The sequence below is a fragment of the Acomys russatus genome, chromosome 21 (assembly GCF_903995435.1).
Source record: "Acomys russatus chromosome 21, mAcoRus1.1, whole genome shotgun sequence".
Taxonomy (NCBI): domain Eukaryota; kingdom Metazoa; phylum Chordata; class Mammalia; order Rodentia; family Muridae; genus Acomys; species Acomys russatus.
In genome coordinates this window covers 10,083,055-10,105,671 of record NC_067157.1, presented here as the reverse complement: position 1 = coordinate 10,105,671, position 22,617 = coordinate 10,083,055, and the positions used below count along the sequence as shown (strand labels likewise).

General features: G+C 45.9%; 1 protein-coding gene across 1 annotated transcript in view; it reads right to left on the bottom strand.

Moving 5' to 3' along the window:
- The window catches only part of Fig4 (FIG4 phosphoinositide 5-phosphatase), a 114,171-nt gene extending 98,579 nt beyond the window's left edge, over positions 1–15,592 (bottom strand). Inside the window, exon 1 of the mRNA XM_051164130.1 lies at positions 15,505–15,592. Coding sequence (XP_051020087.1) covers positions 15,505–15,570 — 66 coding nt within the window. The 5' untranslated portion in view covers positions 15,571–15,592. The remainder of the gene's footprint in view (positions 1–15,504) is intronic.
- Between the last annotated feature and the right edge of the window lie 7,025 nt (positions 15,593–22,617).

Genomic DNA, 22,617 nt, shown 5'->3' with positions numbered 1-22,617 from the left:
GAAGGTGAATAAAGTCCAGAGAAAAAAGATACAACAATGAGGAATAAGAAATAAACTCTACTAACACCTTAGACCATCAGATTTACAAGAGAAGAAGAAGGAGGAGGAGGAGGAGGAGGAGGAGGAGGGGAGGAGGAGGAGGAGGAGGAGAAGAAGAAGAAGAAGAGAAGAAGAGAAGAGAAGAAGAAGAAGAAGAAGAAGAAGAAGAAGAAGAAGAAGGCAAAAGCAGTGCTACTTGAAGAAAATCAGAATGAGATGTAAATTTATAAGCCAGGTGTTGGAACAGCACCTAATTTTATACAAACAAGTACCACCAGGCATAAAAGAGATTTAGGCCCCAGCATAACAGGGAGTGACTTTTGATACCAAAGATAACTTTGCAAACTAGAGAAATGAGCCTAGTATTTATGTAAGAACATGAGAAAGAGACAGAGAGACAGAGATAGACAGAGACAGAGAGAAACAGAGACAGAGACAGAGACAGAGAGACAAAGAGAGACAAGAGAGAGACACAGAGAGAGAGACAGACAGAGAGAGATAGAGAGACAGAGAGACAGAGAGAGAGAGAGAGAGAGAGAGAGAGAGAGAGAGAGAGTGTGTGTGTCAGGGAATTCCAGAACAAAACAGTGTCTTGGGGACATGATAGGACTGCTGTGGCTGCCTGTATGAGACAAGTACAGCCCCAAGCCAGTCAACGCTCTAGCATGGAGGAGGAAGGGCTCATGACCCCCATCCCCCACTGTCATCCCTCACTGAGAGCTATGGACAAATGATGGCTCCTGGGAAAAAGAGAGTCAGGTTTTTAAGGGCTTGGCCTCTGGTGAATCAACCACACCTCAGTGGCTAGCCCCACACCCATGGAGGATACAGGCATCAGGAACTGGACTCAACAGGGTTTTTATCGTTTGTTTTGTTTGTTTGTTTGTTTGTTTTATGTATGAGTGCTCCATCCGCATATGCATCTATATGTCAGAAAAGGGCATCAGATTCCAGTATGGATGGTTGTGAGCCACCATGTGGGTGCTGGGGATTGAACTCAGGACCTCTGGAAGAGCAGACAGGGATCCTATCCACTGAGTCACCTCTCTTCCTTCAACAGATTATTTTTAAAAGAAAAACAGGAACAAAGTTGGAGGGCTATGGAGGTAGGGGTAGATCTGGGAAGAGCTGGGGGAGGAAAAGGTGTGAATATAATCAAAATACAGCTTATGAACTTCTTAGAGACAATTAAACATACTAAAAACAAAATACCATTAGAAATTCTCAGGTGTAATGCAGGCTCATGAAAGACAGGTGGGTAATACCGTCCAATTACAGGGCAGTAGTCACCTCAGCATGCAATTCAGTACTAAGTCATATGCCACAGAGGAGAGGGGCCCTAGTACATTTTTTTTGTAATGCAGATTCCATTGCTTCCTACATCATTCCAACCTACTCTAAATAAATGGACTCTGAAACCTATATGGGGAGCATTACAAAATGATGCAGTGTTGCTGAAAGCATTCGGGTATCCAGTTAAAGCAGCAGGAGGCACAGGCACCACCACCACCACCACAACCACCACCACCACCACTACCACCATCACTACCACCACCACCACCACCACCACCACCACCACCACACCACCACCACACCACCACCACCACACCACCACCACCACCACCACCACACCACACCACACCACCACACACCACCACCACACACCACCACCACCACCACCACCACCACCACCACCACACCACCACCACCACCACCACACCACACCACCACCACCACCACACACCACCACCACCACCACACCACCACCACCACCACCACCCCACCACCACCACCACCACCACCACCACCACCACCACCACCACCACCCCCACCACCATCACCACCACCACCCCACCATCACCACACCACCATCACCACCACCACCACCACCACCATCACCACCACCACCATCACCACCACCACCACCACCACCACCACCACCACCACCACCACCACCACCACCACCACCACCACCACCACCACCACCATCACCACCACCATCACCACCACCACCACCACCACCACTACCACCACCACCATCATCACCACCATCACCACCACCACCACCACCACCACTACCACCACCACCATCATCACCACCATCACCACCATCACCACCACCATCACCACCACCATCACCACCACCACCACCACCATCACCACCATCACCACCACCACCACCACCATCATCACCACCACCATCACCACCACTACCACCATCACCACCACCATCACCACCACCAGACCAGAAATTTGCACACAATCTAGGCCACAGTCACCTGACCAAGTTCAGAACTTCAGAGCAGAACAAAATATATTTTCCATTTAGTAGATGTTTCTTTTTTAAAAATTCAAACAATTCAACATGACAATAAAAGCTACACATATAGGACATTAAAAATAAAAGGTGTCACAGCCTGGTGGCCCTTGATTTCAGTACGAATCCAAGAAAGAGACTGTGAACATTTTTAGACACCTATAGCGAAGGAAAAAAAATTGTAATTTTTGGAAATTTTCCACCAAACTAAGACCATAAATCAAGAAACTGGCAATCACATGACCCAGGAACACAGGGACATTATCAAGAAGAGAAAACAACATGGTGGTGAGGGAAGACCTCAGGTGCCAGCTGTGGGCACAGCTGGGGAACAGCCAACGCAGATCTGAACCATGGCATCAAGATGAAATCTATGCACTAGCTGGGGACACAGATGTGGTGAATGGAAACTTACATAGCTAGGCCAGATCTGGGTATATGAAGTCATGGTAACCAGTAAAGACTTGAGAGGAAGGAAAGATCACTTAAGACTGGCAGGTCCGAGGGTGGAAGTGAAAAGATAAGATGCCCAGAAACATCAGAGAATTCAAAAGAGTGTCACACGTGTGCCAACCTGAATGCATTTCTCACAAGTGAGCTCAACGGAATATACATGGCCAAAGGAGTGTGGCTTGGGCAACATGCACCCCTCCAGCTCTGCCATCTGCAGCACACACAGCCTGTTGACAGCTGAATACCTGGGGGGGCGGCCGGGGGGGGGCAGAGACTGTACAAAATGTGTCAGTAACTTTGACAGTGGTGGTATGGTAAAAAGATGGGCGTGTTTCTAAATATATATGGAACCCAAAGGGAATACAATAGGCAACGCATTTAACAGGAAATGCAGAATCTACTAACGTTATTCTCTCCTTTTCCAATGACAGGCTAATTAATCACTCATCTGAAGGAAGAAAAGCAACCCTCTTGAGAAGAAAGAGAGCGTTTGGGTGGTTTGGCAGCTTCAGTGAATGTTCCGCTCACCTGAACTTTCAGATTAAATGCATCACTTTTTTTTTTTCTTGCTTTTTTAAAAATTTTTTATTGAAAAATAAAATCATTCATATTACATTTCAATTGCTATCCCATCCCGTGCATCCTCCCATCCCTCCCTCCCTCCCACTTTCACCCCATTCCCCTTCCCTATGACTGTGACTGAGGGGGACCTCCTCCCCTTGAATATGATGCTAGGGTATCAAGTTTCTTCTTGGTAGTCTGCTATCCTTCCTCTGAGTGCCACCCATCAAGGGGACATGGCCAAATAAGGGGCACCAGAGTTCGTGTGGAAGTCAGTCCCCAGTCTCCACTTAACTGTAGAGAATAGTCTGTCCCTTGGCTAGGTCTGGGTAAGGGTTGATGATGACTGCATGTATTGTCCTTGGTTGGTGCCATACATCACACAGAACCCCTGGACCCAGATCTGCCCATCATAGTGTTCTTCTTGTAGGTTTCTAGGACCCTCTGGATCCATCTATTTCCCTACCTCCTATATTCCTCCCACCTTAGGGTGTCCTCACCACTATCCCACTATTTGAGTCTCTCTGCTTCTGGGTTAACTCACTCATTATGATAATTTCTAGTTCAATCCATTTGTCCACAAATTTCGGGAATTCCTTGTTTGTAATAGCTGAGTAGTATTCCATAGTGTATATGTACCACAGTTTCTTTATCCATTCTTCTACTGAGGGACACTTAGGCTGTTTCCATGCTCTGGCTATTATGAATAAGGCTGCTATGAACATGGTTGAGCATATGTCCCTGTTGTGTGCTGGAGCATCTTCTGGGTATATTCCAAGGAGCGGAATAGCTGGGTCTTGAGGAAGCCCTATTCCCAGTTTTCTGAGATAGCGCCAGATAGCTTTCCAAAGTGGCTGCATTAGACTGCATTCCCACCAGCAATGAAGGAGTGTTCCTCTCTCTCCACATCGCCAGCATGTGGTGTCACTTGAATTTTTGATCTTGGCCATTCTGATGGGTGTAAGATGGAATCTCAGAGTTGTTTTGATTTAAATGCATCACTTTTAAAGAGCACCTTGAAGCCGCTTCTAGCCGCCTCACCGTGTTCAAGGCCGGCTGGCTCCATATCTGATTTAGCAATCCCAGCAGTGAGTTAACGCAGCCTTGCAGTCCGCAGGCATGGCCAAGGGCACCTCTCCGAGATCCAGCCATTACCCAGCTTGACTTAAGGGGAAGTTCCACATTCGCTGCAGAAGTAGTGTGAAATTCTGTCACCCCCAAACACATCTCTGGGCTGCCATGACTACGCTTCTCTCCCGGATGACAGACCACGGCTCCCGGCTCTAGTCCCTCCACCAACCAAATGGTGCTATAGATATTATCCTCCCTTGTTCGCCAGGCACATAATAAAGTTTAAGTAAGAGGCATTCCTTGTGGTGCAGTTCTTCTTTTATTCAAGTTTATGTGGTTGGGGATAAAGGGTGGCTTCCAAAACCCCTTTAAAGCTGGCCACCCTACATTCATTGGTCTGTTACGAGATAGTCACTGACCTCTGAGCAGCATGCATTAAGCGAGGGCACCCATATATTGGAAGGCACACTGCAGTCTCGCCCAGGATGATGTCAAGTTCCTAACTCACCTGGAGCAACTCCTGCTCTCACTGAACTGTGTAGCGAGACTGGACTAGACCAGAACCAGGGAGCAGAGAAAGACTAGGACAACACTCCCTCTCCTCAACCACTACCTCTGCCTAGTCTATTTCCCCTTCTGGGTGAGACTTAAGCATCCTCCCTTGGCTTCCCCTTGTTACTTATCTTCTTTGGGTCTGTGCATTGTGGTGTGTTTTTCCTGTACTAAATGGCTAAAATCCACTTATAAGTGAGTACATACCATGTGTGTCTTTTTGGGTCTGGGTTACCTCACTCAGGATGATATTTTCTAGTTCCATCTATTTGCCTGCAAATTTCATGATTTCCTCGTTTTTAATGGCTGAGTGGTATTCCATTCTATAAATGTACCACAGTTTCTTTATCCATTCTTAGGTTGAGGGACATCTAAGTTGAAGCAGCAACCAAGGGCCATGGCTGGACTGGACCTAGCCCCCCTGACAGAACTGTAGCCAATGGGCAGCTCAGGCTTCATGCAGGCCCACTAGTGAGGGGAGGGGGCAGTGTCTCTGACACGGACTCTGCTGCTCGCTTGTTGATCACTTCCCCCTGACAGGACTGCCGATGAGGCGTGATGAGCTGGGGTGGGTGGGCAGGAGGGCTCCCCTTTTCTGGCGATCAGGGAAGGGAGGATGAGGGAAGGAGGGTGGGACTGGGAGGAGAGAAGGGAGGGGGCGACGACCAGGATGCACAGTGAATGAATAAATACATAAATAAATAAATTTATTTTAAAAAGGCACATTCCTTTCTAACATAATTTTCAGTGATTATATATAATAGTCTAGTACACATTACTTATATGTACATATATATACATGTACATATAAGGAAATGTACATGGGTACTTTATGCCACATTTTATAACTTCCTATTCCTACACATTAATTGTGTTTTCAATTTTGCTGCTGTAAACCATACCTTAATAAACATGTTACAGCTTTAGAAAAAAGAAAAAGGAAAGGAAAGAGAGGAGACAGAAAGACAGACAGACAGACAGACAGACAGACAGACCAAAACACATCCCCAAAACAAAAGGCAACCTGAGGGTGCTGGGTGGAGCAGGTAAGTTTGCTAGGGGGCTGGTCCTTCAAAGACTGGAACCTTCTGTGTGCATCCACCACCCTTTCCCTTTCCTCTCCAAATATCCCTCAAATTTTACCTCTCGGCACAGGAAACAGTGACAAACTGAGCTTCTGCTCAGAAGCAAACACACTCAGTTACCTTTCTGGATGAAGGCTGGGGTGTTGGGGGGGGTGGTCTGGTGTATTTTGATAGCTAAAGTGCTTACAGTCTCTGTGACCAACCTTTTGCTTAATAAAAAGCCATCCCACCTGGGCAGCGCTAGGAGACAGAGGAATTCTGGGAAGAAGAAGGACTGCCACAAGGAAAAGGAGAGACCTGAGGGAAGAGAGGAGGCTGCCATGAGTTAGATGGAGGAAAAGCACATGACTAGCGTGGATGGAGAATCCGGCCCAGATAAAAAACGTGAGCAAGTATTTGAGATTATGGACGGGAGGTAGCTTGATAGAAGTTATTAGAAGCAGATGGCATGGGATTGAGACAGGGATCCCATGCCTGAGGCCCCACTATGGGAGGTAGTTTAGAGGATTGGTATCCCCCCTGCCCCAGGTTAACTAAGGCTATTTTAAAATATAACAAGTGTCTGTGTCTTGACTGATTGCTAGCCGGGCCTACAGGTAATACAGATAATACAGGTAATACAGATAATTTTATAAAACAATACTGGGGATGAGAGGCAGCCATCTTGCCCACTTTTTCTCCATGTATCTCGTAATTCCTTCATCACCAAACAATATGTTGACACCAACCGAAAGAAGAATGCCTACCTCTTTCAAATACTTGTCGGCTAGGGCCTCCATCCATCTTTCTGACAGATCAAAAATGGGAGTCTATTTCCACTTTATTGCTTCAGTTACTGGCAATAGCAGCTTGTCTTCCTCAATCTTTATCACCTTTGCTTTTTAATTAAAATTTATTTTTATTTATGTGGGAGGGGGAGACTTAGGCACATGTATGTGGGGGTTCCCAGAGAGACCAGGAGAGAACACTGGATCCCCTGGAGCTGGAATTACAGGTAGCTGTGAGTCACCCAATGTGGGTGCTGGGAACTGAATTCAAGCCATCTGCAGGAGTGCTGAGTGTTCTTAGACTCTCTAGCCCCCACCTTGTCCTTTTCAAGTGGCTTTTATTTTTCTGACTACTTATAAAATATTTAGGATGTAAGGATATGTTATACTATTACCCTGACGACAAATATCCCCAACCATCTGTCATTAGGGTTTTGACTATTTTTTTGGCTTATATTTGCAGCTTTAAAAGCTTTATACTAGGAAAGAAAAAATATAAATAAGTCACAATCCATCTTATGAAGCTAAAGAAAGAGGAACTTACTGCTATGGCCTAAGTGTGTTGAGATTAACCCCCAAAGCAACAGTTCTAAGAGGTGAGGCCTTCAGGGGTGACTAGGTCTGGACAGGATTGACACCCCTATAACAAATGGCTCGGGGGGGGGGGGGAGGAAGGCTTCTCCACCTCTTCAACGCTGAAGGTTCACTCCTGTCCCTCTCCAAACACTGAACCTGCCTGCTCAACTGGGAAAAAAAACACAAAACAAAAAAAACCACACCCATTCTATCCTATCAGTTTGGATCCATTGTACTTAAAGCCAGAGCTGGCGTCACAAGCCATGAAAAGCAAAATGAAAATCCACAGATAGGATTTTTTTTTTTTGTATGAAAAGCATATACATAGAAATAAATGCCTCAATGGCAGCCAGTCACCAAAGGTGCACGCCTTTAATCCCAGCACTCAGGAGGCAGAGGCAGGAGGATCGCTGTGAGTTCAAAGCCAGCCTACAAAGCAAGTCCAGGACGGCCAAGGCTAACATAGAGAAACCCTGTCTCGGAAAAGAAAAATGCAAAACAAAAGGCAAAACAAAAGGCTATCTTAGCTTCATTTCCCATTGCTGTGATTAAAATCCCCTGACAAGAGCAGTTTATGAGAGGAAGGGTTGGTTTTAGCTCGCCAGGGATTGCAGTTTGACACCATGGCAGTGGGAGCGTAAGGCTGGCCCACGGCACTGTCAGCAGCTAGAAGCAGAGGGGACCAAACCGATGCCCACAGGCCTCTGCTGAGCTCAGCTCACTGCCCTCACCCCTACAGCACAGGGCCACACCCCCTCGAGGGTGCCACCCACAGAGAGTGGGTCTTCCCACCTCAGCTAATGTACCAGGGCAATCCCCCACAGACCAACCTGAGCTAGGCAACCCATCACTTTCCCCACATAACTCCAGGCTGTGCAGTGTTGGTAGAACTAACCACACATGGGCAGAAGAAACACTACAAAACATTGAGGTCGGTGACAAAAAGGCAAAAGTGTCCACAGCACCTCCAGTTACTGAGAGCATAACACGATGTGATTAGTAACTTGATGCCAACAAATTCAACGGCTGGGACGAAATGGAAAAAGCTGATGAAAACACAGGATTTTTGAGGAATACGTTGATGTATACACCTCTCAGCTCAAGAGCCATAAAAGTCAAAATTCAAGATAAAAAAAAAAAATTTCTACGTAGTCCTCTATCTGTGGCAGAGAGCGATCCACTCAACTCTCACCCACAAAGCGACTCAAACACAAGCTTCAATACTGGACTCCACAAGCACTGAGAAAAAAAAGTCAGTCGTACATAAACATTTCAGGAAGCAGAGGAACATTTCAACTTGGAAGCTACATGAGGCCTGACATAAAGCCAGACAAGAAGCCAGAGATGGCACAGTGGGTGGCACGTGTCGCCAGGCCTGACGACCTGAGACATCTCCAGGATCTACCTAACGCTGCGGTTCTCAACCTGTAGAACGACCCTCTCACAGGGGTGGCCGAAGACCATCAGAAAACACGGATATTTACATGACGACTCAAAGAAGTGGCAAGATTACAGTTATAAAGTAGCAATAAAAATAATTTTATGGTTGGGGTCACCACAACGTCAGGCGATGTACTAAAGGGCACAGTGATAGGAGAGTTAGAACCATGACGTAATGGAGGGAGAGAGCTAACTTCCACGGGTGCCGTCTAAGGCCCACATGTGCGCTGTGTCAGATGCACACACATACCAAAACAAATAAAACTTAAAAGCTTTAAATCAGAGGTGTTAAATAAAACGATAAACCAACAGCCTAAACATAAAACCTTTAACAAATGTTAATTAGCACATAGAATCTATTATTATGGGAAAACAGTATAACATGACTTACATATATTTCTGTACCTCAAAGTTAAACATTTAAAGCAAAATGAATTAATGTGACTGACTATAGTAAAAACACAGACGAAATGGCATGTAAAGTTGAGAAATGACAAAATTTAACATCATCGATGAATTCTTAATTTAAATATATAGTTCATTTTATGTGTACGGGGGTTTTGCCTGCCGGTATGTCTGTTCACCATGTTTGTACAGTAAGTACCCTCAGAGACAAAAGCAGGCCCTTGGGGCTGGAGTAGAGACCACGGTGAGCTGCATGTGGGTGCTGGGGGACAAATTCCGGTCCTCTGGAAGAGCAGCCAGTGCTCTTAACCAGTCAGCCACTTCTCTAGCCCCTCATTTTTTTTTTTTTTTTTTTTAACGTTCTCAGCTGCTCTTCCAAAGGTCCTAAGTTCAATCCCCAGCAACCACATGGTGGCTCACAACCATCTATAATGAGATCTAGTGCCCTCAACTAGAAGGCAGGCACACATGCAGACAGAACATTGTATACATAATAAATAAATAAACCTAAATAAAATAAAAAAATTTTAGAAGAAGGTGGGTGTGTCTTTTCTACTGACTTCTAATTTAGCTTTGTACGACAAGTAAAGCAAGAAAACAAGAAAAAGGCACTCAGACTGGGAAGAGAGAAGCGATCCTCAAACTAAATGGCATTTCAATTCTCTATAAACCAGTCCACAGATTTAGTAAAAATCTATATCCCAATCCCAACAGGATGTGTATGCACACACACATGTGCACAGGTGTGTGTGTGTGTTCATATGTGTGCAGGTACATGTGCACATGTGTACAGTATGTTCAGGCCAAGAAGAACATAAAGTATTCTCTCAATGACTCTTCACAGGATCTCCCCTCACCCTGAGCTCACTGACTGCCTAGACTGGCTTGCCAGCAAACCCCAGGATCCTCCTATCTCCACACCTGGGCTTACACCTGGGATTACAGCTGTGCAGAATCTCCACACCTGTGCTTACACCTGGGATTACAGCTGTGCAGCATCTCCACACCTGGGATTACACCTGGGATTACAGCTGTGCACCACCACCCCAGCTTCCCATGTGCATGCTGAGGCTCCGCACCCTGCTCTTCATGCTGGTACACAAGCTCTCTACCAACCAAGTAGTCATCTTCCAGGACACTTCAAGGGGGCTCTATGGAAACTGGCAAGCATACTAAAAAACTATATCATAAGAAAACACAAATGTTCTAGAAAGGCCAAATAAGTTGGAAAAATATGTCTGACTCTAAGATATGAACCCTAATCTTCAGGAAAAGGTGGTAAGGACATTAAAAAAATAAACAGAGGTATAGAACGAAACTGTTTAGCCTCTATTTGTCCAGTCAAGTAATTTTTTACAAACATGCCAAAGAAATTCAACCAAGAAAAGAGTCTGTCCAACATATGATACCGGACAGCTGATTCAAGGAGAAAAGGACGCCTCAGTCCTTGTACTGTATAGACCCACTAACTTGAAGGGTAACTTGCTACAACAGGTAAGTCACATGAGGCCTGTATTATGTTGTCCTGGCTAGTTTTATCTCAACTTGACACAAGCTAGAGGGAACCCCAATTGAGAAAATACCCCCATAAAAATCCAGAGGTAGAACACTTAGTGACTGATAGGGGAGGACTCAGCCCATGGTGGGTGGTGCCATCCCTGGGCTGGTGGTCCTGGTTTTATAAGAAAGCAGACCAAGAAGAGACTTGATACCCTATGAGCATATAAAGGGGGAGGAAGTCCCCCTCAGTCCCAGTCATAGGGGAGAGGAGTAAGGGGAAAAAGGGAGGGAGGGAAGAATGGGAGGATACAAGGGATGGGATAACCATTGAGATGTAATAAGATTAAATTAATAAAAAATTTAAACAATAAAATAAAATATTAAAAAAAAAATAAGAAAGAAAGAAAGCAGGCTGAGCAAGCCACAAGGAGCAAGCCAGTAAGCGGCACCCCTCCATGGCCTCTGCATCAGCTCCTGCCTCCAGGTTCCTGCCCTGCTTGAGTTCCTCTCCTGACTTCCTTTATTGACAATGATGTGGAAATGTAAGCTGAATAAACCCTTTCCTGCCCAGGTTGTTTTAATCATATTGTTTCATCATAGCAGTAGTAACACTAACTAAGATATATGTCATATATAAATGATTTAATATAAAGTAGATCATAACATAAAAGCTAAAACTGTGAATCTTTTCAATTAGACAGAGAAAAATCATCATGGCCTGAGAACAAGCACAGATTGCATATGAAAAGCAAAAAGCACCCACACACACATACACACAACATACACACACACACAGGCACACACACAACATACACACACATGCACACACACAACATACACACACATGCACACACACACACAACACACACACACATGCACACACACAACATACACACACAGGCACACACACACACACACAAACTGAGTAAGGGTCAGAAGTTGTGGCCCATGTTTATAATCCCAGCACTGAGGAGGTTGAGGCAAGAGGATCATGATTTTGATACTATCCTACGCTACATAACAAGGTCTCTGTTTCTCTCTCTCTCTCTCTCTCTCTCTCTCTCTCTCTCTCTCTCACACTCACACACACACACACACACACACACACACACACACACACACACACACACAGTGAAATGAAATGAAATAGGACTGGACTGGAAAGCTGGCTTAGTGGGTAAAGATTTCTAGTACCTACTGAACCCCACACAGTAACTCATCTATAGCCCCAGTGCTGGAGGTCAGCAATAGACCGGGGCGGGGGGGGGGGGGGCTCATCGGCCAACCAGGCTAGGAAAATGGGAAATTCCAGGTTCAATCAATGAGAGATATCGACTGTCAGCCTCTGGCCTCCACGTTCCTCCACATGGGCATATGTGCGTGCACACACACACACACACACACACATTAAAATTGCTGTTCATCAAATGATCATTTAAAGTGATGTTCCAGAAAAACAATGCTTTACAAAATGTATACGACAACAGACTTGATTGTAGAACACATTAAAAAATGCCTACAAATCACTAATGCAATAGCAGCGTAATTCGATAAATGGGCAAAATAAATGAACAGATGCTTCATAAAGGAAGAGCACTATGACATGAGAATATGCCCGACACCATTAGTCGTCAGGGAACAATGACGCATCCACAATGAGAGGTCTGCAAACTAAGAGCACCGACGGCACAAATGCTGGCCAGGACACAGACCAATGGCAGTCCACGTATGTTCATGGTGGAAGTGGCACAGGCACGACTACTTCACAAAGCCTGGGAATTCTCCAAGGAGCTAGGACATGTGACTCCTTCAGCTAGTGACATCACTCACATTTACGCACAGAGAGATGACAATATATACGCACAAACACACTTTTTCGAGGAGGTTCACAGATGGATTATTCATAGTCCATAGAAAAACTGGCAGGCAAATTGTGAAGACAGTCCTTGTAAAGGGTACAAACTGCTGATAAAAAAAAATGCACGAATAAACTGCAAGGACTTCATGCTGAACAAAATACACTGGACCTAAAAGGATGGATAGAGCTCCGCCATCATCTGAACTGTTCTGTTTATTCCAAGCCAGGTCTTCCTGTGCTGCCCAGGCTGGCCTAGAACTTGAGATGCTCTTGACTCTGGTCTTCTTAGTGCTGGAATTACAGGCCCCTCCTGTATCATGTGCACCTGCCCATTACGTGAAAGCTTTGAACAAGCAAATGTCATCTAACACTTAAAAATAATTGAACCCTGGGACTGGAGAGATTGCGGAGTGGCTGAGGGTGGTTGATCCTCTACCCGAGGACCCAAGCTCAGACCTCCAGCTCATCATACATGTGGCATACACACAGAGGGATACACACAGATACCCATAAAATAAAAATTAAAATAAACCTTCCTTTTAATAAAAACATTTTTAATAGAACATTATTTGCCAGAAAGGGAATAGATGGTTGACTAGGTAAAGCCATGGTGTGGCTTGGATGTGAACCACATATTTGAATCTCGGTGCCTAGTTGGTGGAACTGTTTGGGAAGGGTTAGGGGGTGTGGCCATGGTATTGTTGGAGGATGTATGTCACATGAGGCAGTTTTCTGTTTTTAAAAAAAAAATCCATGCCATTTCCAGTCCTCCCTCCCTCCCTCCCTCTCTCTCTCTCTCTCTCTCTCTCTCTCTCTCTCTCTCTCTCTCTCTCTCTCTCTCTGTCTCATGGTTATATCTCAAGACATAAGCTCTCAGCTACTGCTCCAGCACCATGCCTGCCAACCTATTGCCATGCTCCCCACCACGATGGCCATGGACTCTGGTTATAAAGATCTCTAGCCAGCAGCAGGTCCCAGGCCACATCTGAAGCAGTACCATCGGAAATTCACTTTGCCTCCTTCCCCTCCTCCCCAAATAAATAACAGTAGCAATGATAAGTCACAGCGTAACACCCGATCCTCATCAACACTAAATAAACAGAGACCTTAAAGCAGGACAGCACAGCCACACACTCTGCAGACATCAGCCGGCCCTTCTCGTCACTACAGCCTACTTAACACTGTTGTTTCTGTTTGCTCAGTTGCTAGGAGTTTTCTGCCTTATCTGACTGGCGTCCCTTCATCTCTGAGCAGATGACTCCAAACACATCTTTCGCTTTTAACTCAAGAATAAATAATAAATAAGCAAAGATGTGCTGAATTCTAAGGACCAGCTTCAGAGGGCTAATGCAGTGTCCACATCACCCATCACAGGAAGGCACAGTCATACGGATGAAGTGATTACTGTTATGATTTGCCCCCGGGGGCAGCTATCCAATCATAGCTGAGCCTACCACCTATCTCAGTCTGCATCTCAGAGCCTGCACTGTTTTGGGGTAGTTCTCTCACTTGCCCTCTTGCCCCGGCTTTTGCAGAGGCTGGAGAAGCGGGGAGGGGGGCCCCCAGTGAACCCACACAGTGGTCCCCAAGCACCCTTCCGACGCTCCTGCCTTTCATCTGCCAACTGACCTGGCAGCCGCTGACTACGTGGTGCTGACAAGGCATGTACATAGCTGTGCTGTGAGGACCATAAAGGTTTTAACAAGAAAAGATGGGGTGAGACATTACAAAAACAGAAAGATGTAGAAAAACACAGGGCGAACACGGAGAGCTCGGGCTGATGCAATTTTACTGGATAATTAAGGCTCAAATATATATGTTGACTGTTTTACACTAGGGACAGAGTTGATCCTACTCAGCACAGGGGCCACTAAAGAGTTCTGGAAAAGCAATTCTGTGCTACACAACATCCTAGGCAGGCCCTCAGAATCCTCAGCTTATTGGTGGGCTAAAATTCCTATGTGACAATTTTCTCACTAGGGACATCAACCTGCACATTTTGCAAAAAGTAGAAAGTTTTGTTTCAATGTCGAAATGATATTTCTGCCTGACTCTCTGAAGAGAAGTGAAGATACTTGCAAATATTAGATTCCGTCTTCTGGTCTTGGCCTAGCCAAATGGACTTTTTGCCACCTTCACTTAGAAACAGCAGTTGTACACATGTGAAACAAGACAGGCCCTATTAGGATTGTGTAATGACCAAGAATCCAGGAAGGTAAATAATTTCTTGTACACTCCCATCGAAGCCTAGCCACGTTTCGTTGAATATGCCTCACGAGACACTCATCAGTTTGTGACCGTCAAGTGAATTAGCTTAAACATCATGAAGTCTAGATTCGAGGAGGCCACATTTAGTTTTCCAACCACAGAAATAACAACTCTTAGCACCGCTCTGCTAGCCGGAGAAGTTAGGTGTCCATGTCACAGAATCCTGAATCTCAGCAAAAACAGTGCATGTGATTACCAGTCACAGAGATAATATACCACGGAATCGCAAAATAGAAGCTCAATTTTTTTCTTACCCCTGACTTTACCACAAGAAGTGGTCTCAAGAACTTTTAACAGATTATGAGAAAGCGGAAAAGAATAGAGTAACTCGGTCAGAAGCTGTGCACGGTTTCTGTGTACTACAAGCACCCGTTTGCACGTGCAACTTCCAGCCAAGGCTCCTAAGCAGGACAGCTGTGCAAACCCACCAGTGCCTGGCTGCACGGCCCTAGCAGGCCAGCTTCCTCTGAGGCTGTATTCCTCGGTGCTGCGGAGCTAGGAGGGAGGGAGGGGGGAAATGCGGGGATGCCGCCTCTGCCCAACGACCCTACAGCGTCCCCTGACCCCCCGCAGCGCTGTCCTCAGTCCTGCCCAGCCGCTGCGGATACTCACAGCTCTGGTCTCGTACAGCACCAGCTTCTGAACCGAGCTGATGATGGGGGCAGCGGCTGTGGGCATGGCTCCAGCCAATGGCGGACGCCCCTACAGGGCACCAGGCCGCCGCCCAGGTCGGGACAGCTTTGCGATCGCCTCTGGAGACCGAGAGAGGAGGAGACTCCGCACACGCAGCACACCAGACCCGAAAGAGAAAATTCTGGGGTGCTAATCCTTTAGCAGACCGCGGTCGCCTGGTGCTTCCGGATTCCCCCAGCCCCGCCTCCCAACAAGCCCCGCCCAGACGCGAGGGGCGGGGCTACAGGAATACGGCTTTGCTGATGGGCGGACGTTAAGGGCGACATCTTTGTTAAGGGCAGACGGGGGCCGGGTGGTGGGGAAATCTGGTTTAATCTTTTCCTTAAGGAGGTCAGGCGATTGGGTTCCCCTTTTGAAGCGGCTTCTCCGTGTTTTCATTGATCTGTTTCTTCCTATCCTCTTTTTATTTTCCTGAAACCTGTCTTCTGGTGGTCCTTTCCTGAATGCCTGTAATTTCCCCTTCTTTTGTCGCCTATTTTATCCCCGTGGGAGACAATAAAATTCATATTGTGGCTGTGTGGTCCATAAATCTTACTTATTACTTAAATGTGGTGCCTTTGGTATTTGCACATTTTATGCTTGAGCCTAACGGTCTGTGAGTCCTAAAAGGGGACCGTGTTGTGTAGGGGAGCGCGCCGCTGTTAGAGTCGGTTCTAGATAAGGTAAGGCTTTCCGGCTTGTTCTCTGGGCGTTAAGTAGACAATAGATGCACTCGCTCTGCTCATCACCTCCACATTGTGGGAAAGCTGTTTTATAATTAAGAATTCACGAATTCACCCGGAATTACAGCGCTACGTCCTGAGGCCCCGCCCTCCAAGGGGCCCTTCACTCCGCCCACAGGTTTCCAGGGCAACCGCCCAACGGATAACCCGGAGCCGCAGGAGGTTGCTGCCATCTGGGTCCTGGGTCCTCTAGGGCCAGGTAAGCTGAGGCAGGAAGGCCATTGTCCGCCCACTGCATGCTTTTTGTTATAAGTTGCAGCGAAGTCCACTTCCTGCGGGGCCCCTTACCAGCTATAGTTCTTGCAAAACTAAACCGTGATCTTTTCATACATCAACTTTTTAAAACCGGCCAGGCGGTGGTAGCGCACGCCTTTAATTCCAGCACTCGGGAGGCAGAGACAGGAGGATTGCTGTGAGTTCGAGGCCAGCCTGGTCTAGAAAGCGAGTCCAGGACAGCCAAGGCTACACAGAGAAACCGGTCTCAGGGGGAAAAAAAAAAACACACACACACACACACAAACAAAAACAAACAAAAAAGGTTCTCCTTTCAGCTAAGGTATTGATCTCACAAAAGTGGTGGCCAAACTAGCCTAGGCAGGAAGTGCTAAGTTTCCCAGGGACCCCTCTATATTCCAGAATTTACCGCTAGCAAGGTCTAATAAAACTTTTTAAATGCAAACACATACCTCACTGTGATAATGAAATTTGCTATAGCTTCAAAGTTGGGACGTTAAAAGATTTGTAAAGTACTTGGGTATTTATATTAGTTTTGTCTCATAGTTTGATACATCTTTTTATTGGGAAACTAGAAACATGACACAAGTGTCAGTTCTGGCATTCTATGCTGGTGTGTGTGTGTGTGTGTGTGTGTGTGTGTGCGTGCGCGCGCGCGCGCGCGCGCGCGTGTGTAAGCCAGAGGTCAGCCAGCAAGCTCCAGGGATCCACTTACCTCCATCTTGAATTGCACCTTGTAACTTTTCCATTTCATTTTTTCTTCTTCTTCTTTTTCTTTTTCTTTTCTTTTCTTTTCTTTTTTTTTTTTTTTTAGTTGTTGTTGTTTTGTTTTTGTTTTCCCCTGAGACAGGGTTTCTCTGTGTAGCCTTGGCTGTCCTGGACTCGCTTTCTAGACCAGGCTGGCCTCGAACTCACAGTGATCCACCTGTCTCTGCCTCCCGAGTGCTGGAATTAAAGGCGTGTGCCACCACGCCCGGCTACTTTTCCATTTCCTAATGAAAATCAGTTATTTTTTTAATATAAGCTAAACATGTTCAGAATGTTTTGGTTTGGCAAAGTTGCTTTTTTAAAACGCATAATTCTGATTTTCAAATATTGTTATAGTACAATCAAGCACTTCCCTTTGAGGACTTTCTTAGTTTATGTTATCTAAAAGCAGAATTCATACAAAAATAAATAAGTAAGTAAAAGTGCCAAGTTGTTTATATAAGGGGTAATCCCAAGAAAACAGTAGCTACCAAGAAAAAGAATTTGGAGAAAGGGAATATTATCAAATAAACTTCTCGGTCAGCTAGATTCTCTAGAGAATAAGAAGTACGTATCTTGGAACTACTCCCTTTTGGAGGGCAAAGAGCGCTGTGTTTATTCATGAGCCCCCAACCATTGCTGGCTGAAGTCTGCTATGGCACTGATACCTTGGAACATCCACTGTGTCTGTGCCCCAATAGAGAGGGCATGGCAGCCAGATGACGTTCACAGACAGAGTCCCACATGCTGGTATCTAACCACTGGATAGTTACCTAGACAAGTTGCATGTCCCCTGCATGAGGAGAGCATCTGCTGCCCTCCACCCATGTTCCCGACATCAAGGGACAGCCCAGGTGTGCTCGCATCGCCAACCCTTGAAGCTGATAACTAGTACCAGTTTCTAAGAGGAAAGGACTTGCAGGAAGGAAATCAGTGGCGTCAGCTGCAGAATCTGCCGCTGCAGTTACCCCTGGGTCCGTACATCCTGGTCACTCATCATGTCCCTTGCCACACCATTCACTCTAGGTTTCCCTTATTCCTGGCCAGCGATAGGACGAGTCTAAGTGGCTTGTCCTGCAGGGAACCAGCTTTCATTCTTGCATCGGAGCATGAAGAGGTATCACAGAGGATCAGGAGAAGCTCAAGATTACCTTTCCAGTCCCAACTATATAGTGCCTAGCCTACCTCCCCTGCCAGTACAGTGACTCCTCATAGGCTTGTGGAGAAACAAGACAAACAAACAAACAAAAAAACCGAAACAAACAAACAACAACAACAACAAAAAAACCACCTCGTTGGAAGCAATCGATTCCATTTTGTGAAACCTTAACTGGGATCTCTGATAAAACAGTCTCTTCTATCAATCAAACCGAGTCTGCTACCACCCACCCACCACCAGAGCCTAAAGTTGTGAGAAATCACCCAAGTCAATCACAGGTGCTGGGCATAAGGAGCGCTTCCCTTTCCGTTACCTGGCTCCAAGCATATTCCTCATCTTGAAGTACAGTGGCCTTCTCTCTCCCACGCAGTGCGTACCTGTACCTTCCAGGGGCCTGTCTAATACAACAGCAACTTCTAGGTTAGCTGGGATGCGGAGAACTCAGTAGATCCCACACCTGTATGCCTCTTACAGCATTTACAGTAAAAAGGACCCTTTGATCCGAGGCAACATTATATGATTCTTGATGTTAAATGAGACAAAGCCAGCCCTTTGTCAGCTGTGCTGGGCAACAGGCTACAGATGGGGAAGGCATGTCAATTGCCCCTCACAGTGGTGAGAGGTCCTGTATAACCAGTCTGTCAATGATGGGAGTCCTGGTTCCCCAAGAGATTGTCTCATATCGAAGTCTTAGCCTCGTCCCTGCTTTGGAGATGTAGAGCAACACTTGTAATGAACAGTGGGAAGGAGCCTTATCACGGCATAGCCTCTGTCACTTCATCCCCGTCACCCTAGCATGTCCATTTAGGAACCTCCTAGGACTAAGAAGAGCAAGGAAAGACTGACTGGCCTCTACTGGGGAATCATCTTGCTCACCTGCGTGCGCGGTACCCCTTCACGGGTGTATGGTTTGCGAATAGAACTGTTTTCTCATGCTGCACAACAAATTGCCACAAATTGAACATCTTAAAACATTTGGTATGTGACAGTTTCGGTGACCAGGGCTCCTGGCATAGATCTGCTGGCTCTTCTGTAATCAGGCATTGACTGAAATGTTCTTTCAATTGGATAAGCAACTGGGAAAGAGTCCATTCCATTATTGAGAAACTGTGTCTCTGGTAAGAGGGCTGAGGTTCCTCTGCTTTTTAGCTACGTGGGCCTATCCACTCCTGGAGGCCAGACACTGGTCCTTACTGCACGGCAGGAAGTCTCTCTCCGGCTGCTAAGAGAAGACGATCATGAAAAGCAAGTCACAGATCCCGCTTGCATTCAAGCATAGGAGTTAACACAAGAACATGGCTGCTGAGAGCTCACTTTGAATGCACCTGCCAACCCATGTGTAAGTCCAATCACAGCCTTCTCCGGTGTTCCTTTTCTTTTCTGACCTTGCTCCTATATGCCCTCGATGAAGCCATTCAGAATCGCCCACCAGCTTGAGGAAGTATCAGCTCTGCCTGCAGGAAGATTTCCCTCAATCACTGTTTCTCACAGCTACCTGCAAGTGGAGCTAAAGTCTAGAAATGCTCTGTTCACAGCTTGCGTCAATATACTACGATTCTCATAATTTTTTTTTTTCTTTCTCTGTCAGCTGTTGCCAGGGAATTCAACCTGAGTTTTGACCTAAAAGAGAGACCTGAGAGACAGATAACAGGCCTCAGAGTGGGGAAGCCTGGGCTGCATATTTATGAGCCTTAGTTTTGCCCTTCCGGACCTGTTTAGACTCTATAGGGTCCTCCATTTTATCACTCAATGGGCTGCCACAGCTCTTGCTCAGTGTTAACACTCTCCACTCAACGGTCCTTGAGAGACATATATCAGTTCCCACATTTCGCCTGCTGATGGTTACAAGCTTCTCTTGGGGGAAGGGTTATGGCCTCACCAGTGTGAATGCTTGTGCAGTGTTACTCGGTCCCTTCTTGGGGACTCTACGGTGAATTAGCTCTTTGGCTGGAAGCAGGACCCTGTGTACCCGGGACTGCTGACATATCAACATGTGGCTCAGTTGAGCCTTATCTGTTTTAGATGCCTGTCAGCCGACACACTCACCACCTGCTCCTGTGTCTCAGCTTTAGGAATGCCACCATATTTCTTGACGTTGCCGCAGATCACTATGAGTCTTGCATAAGGTAGAGCTGCCCCCTAGTGGTGCAGGTGTGGGAGAGCCAGCCCCAAGGGCAGCAGAAGAGGACTTGCTAGTTGCTATGAGCAGGAAAGCTGGCCCTACCCCTCACCTGGGCAAAGCAGGAGAGCTGACCCTAGTGGTGTGAGTACAGAAGGGACGGTGACCTGAGCAACCCAGGCCCAGATCCAGGACTTGAGTTAGCCCACATCAACACCTACCTTATCTGTGAACTACTGGAGCAGGTGAAGGGCCCAGCCCTACAGACGCAAAGCTGGGGATCCCCATGACACAGGGCAACAGTATCTGAGAGGAGCCTTGGTAAGGACCCAGCAGTGTTGACAGTGTAGCTAAAGCCAGAGAGGTCTTGAATCAGAGCAGTGACTGATTGTAATGAACATTTGCAAGTAAAGCTGTTTGGGCAAAAGGGCACACTGTGTGACACACTGTGACATACTACAGCTTCCACAGCGAGGTAGAGTGTTTTTGTTTTGTTTTGATGAGGCGGGGAGGTTGCAAGGGCAGAGGGCAGATATGAAGGGCCCTCGAGATGGGTACGATTGCAGTGTACGATGTGAAATTCACAAGTAACAAAAAGATAGGAAAAAAAGTTGCCACGATCATGGTGTCTCTTCACAGCAGTAGAACCCTGACTAGGGTCAGCTGCCCAGTTTGAATTTTTGTTTATAAATGGCCTCCACTCTGCCAAAGCCAGTCATCTCCCAAGACACATGGGAACCTAGAACCAGAACAGCATCATCGCTACCCTCTGCCCTGGACTACAAAGGACAGCTGCCACGTGGGACCCCCTTCCCGATGTGGGTCCTCCATCTGTGTTCGATTCTTGTGGACTTGGTGAGATGTCGCCCTTGCCACTGCGGAGCGCACAGCATGCTGACGAATGCTCTGGCCTCAGAATAACTGTGAACCTTTAGTACCTTTCTCTAAGCATTTGCCAAAGCATGCCCAGCATGTCCACCTCAGTCACTGTGGGTTTCCGTTGCTTCCAAGCTTTCAGGGACTTTGCCAGCAGCGAATTCAGTCTGTGGGTGCTATTACCCGGATGAAAGGCCATGAGCCATGGTAAAGAGCTGAAGTAGCTGTGAACTCTAATCTGGTCTAAATCCAAGCATTTGCCCTCCACACGACCTGCGCATCATTTCTAGAGCAATAGCCAAGATAAGGCATCGCCCTCCCCTGGGGAAACACTGGTCCAGGAAGAGAGCCTAGGACTTGCTTATTATGGGAAGAAATGCCTACAAAAAGAGCTTCACTTAAAAATTCAGCCGGCCAAGGTTTGCCTTTTCAAACTGATCTGTTAGAATTTTCTTCCAACATTTTATTTTGTTTTTGTTAGTTACATCTTTAAATGTTCTCTTAGCCTTTTTAAATGTACTCTAATGGTGCTAATGACATTAGCATGAATTTAACATATTCTATAATTCCCATTTAAATGTTTTATGCATACATTGACATATGAAAGCATGTTGTTGTGGGTTTTTTGGTCTTCAAGAATTGGGACTTTAAATACATTCATAATTATTTCATTGTAGTCAAGAAAATTATTTGTGTTATTTTTATTCTTTACATAATAGATTCATTATATGGTTAAATATTTTATTGGCTCAAATATGTAATCAATTTACACATGCTTGAAAAAAAATGGTCTTTATACAAAAACAAACAAATGCAAAAACTCAGTGACCTAATTTATTACTCATTCATTCTAACAAAACCAACATAAATTAAAATCTGCTATTATAGACATAATGTTTAAAGTGGAAGGCTGTGCCGAGAAATTAACTGCTCAAACTAGAAAAGGCTTTCCAAAATTAATTTAAAGATCTGCCTTGTAGAAATTTAATAAGTATCTTGTATATATATTGGACATGTTGGTCTTTCTTTTAAATGGCTTTGGTTATATGCTGTTTCTCTCAAATGTTTGATGATATAAAATGGTTCCTGGGCTAAGAAAATTCATGGCATTCTCCCCCCAACCTTCCTGTTCCAACCCTGTAAGTCCTTCAGTTTTGCCTTTTCTATTGCAGTGC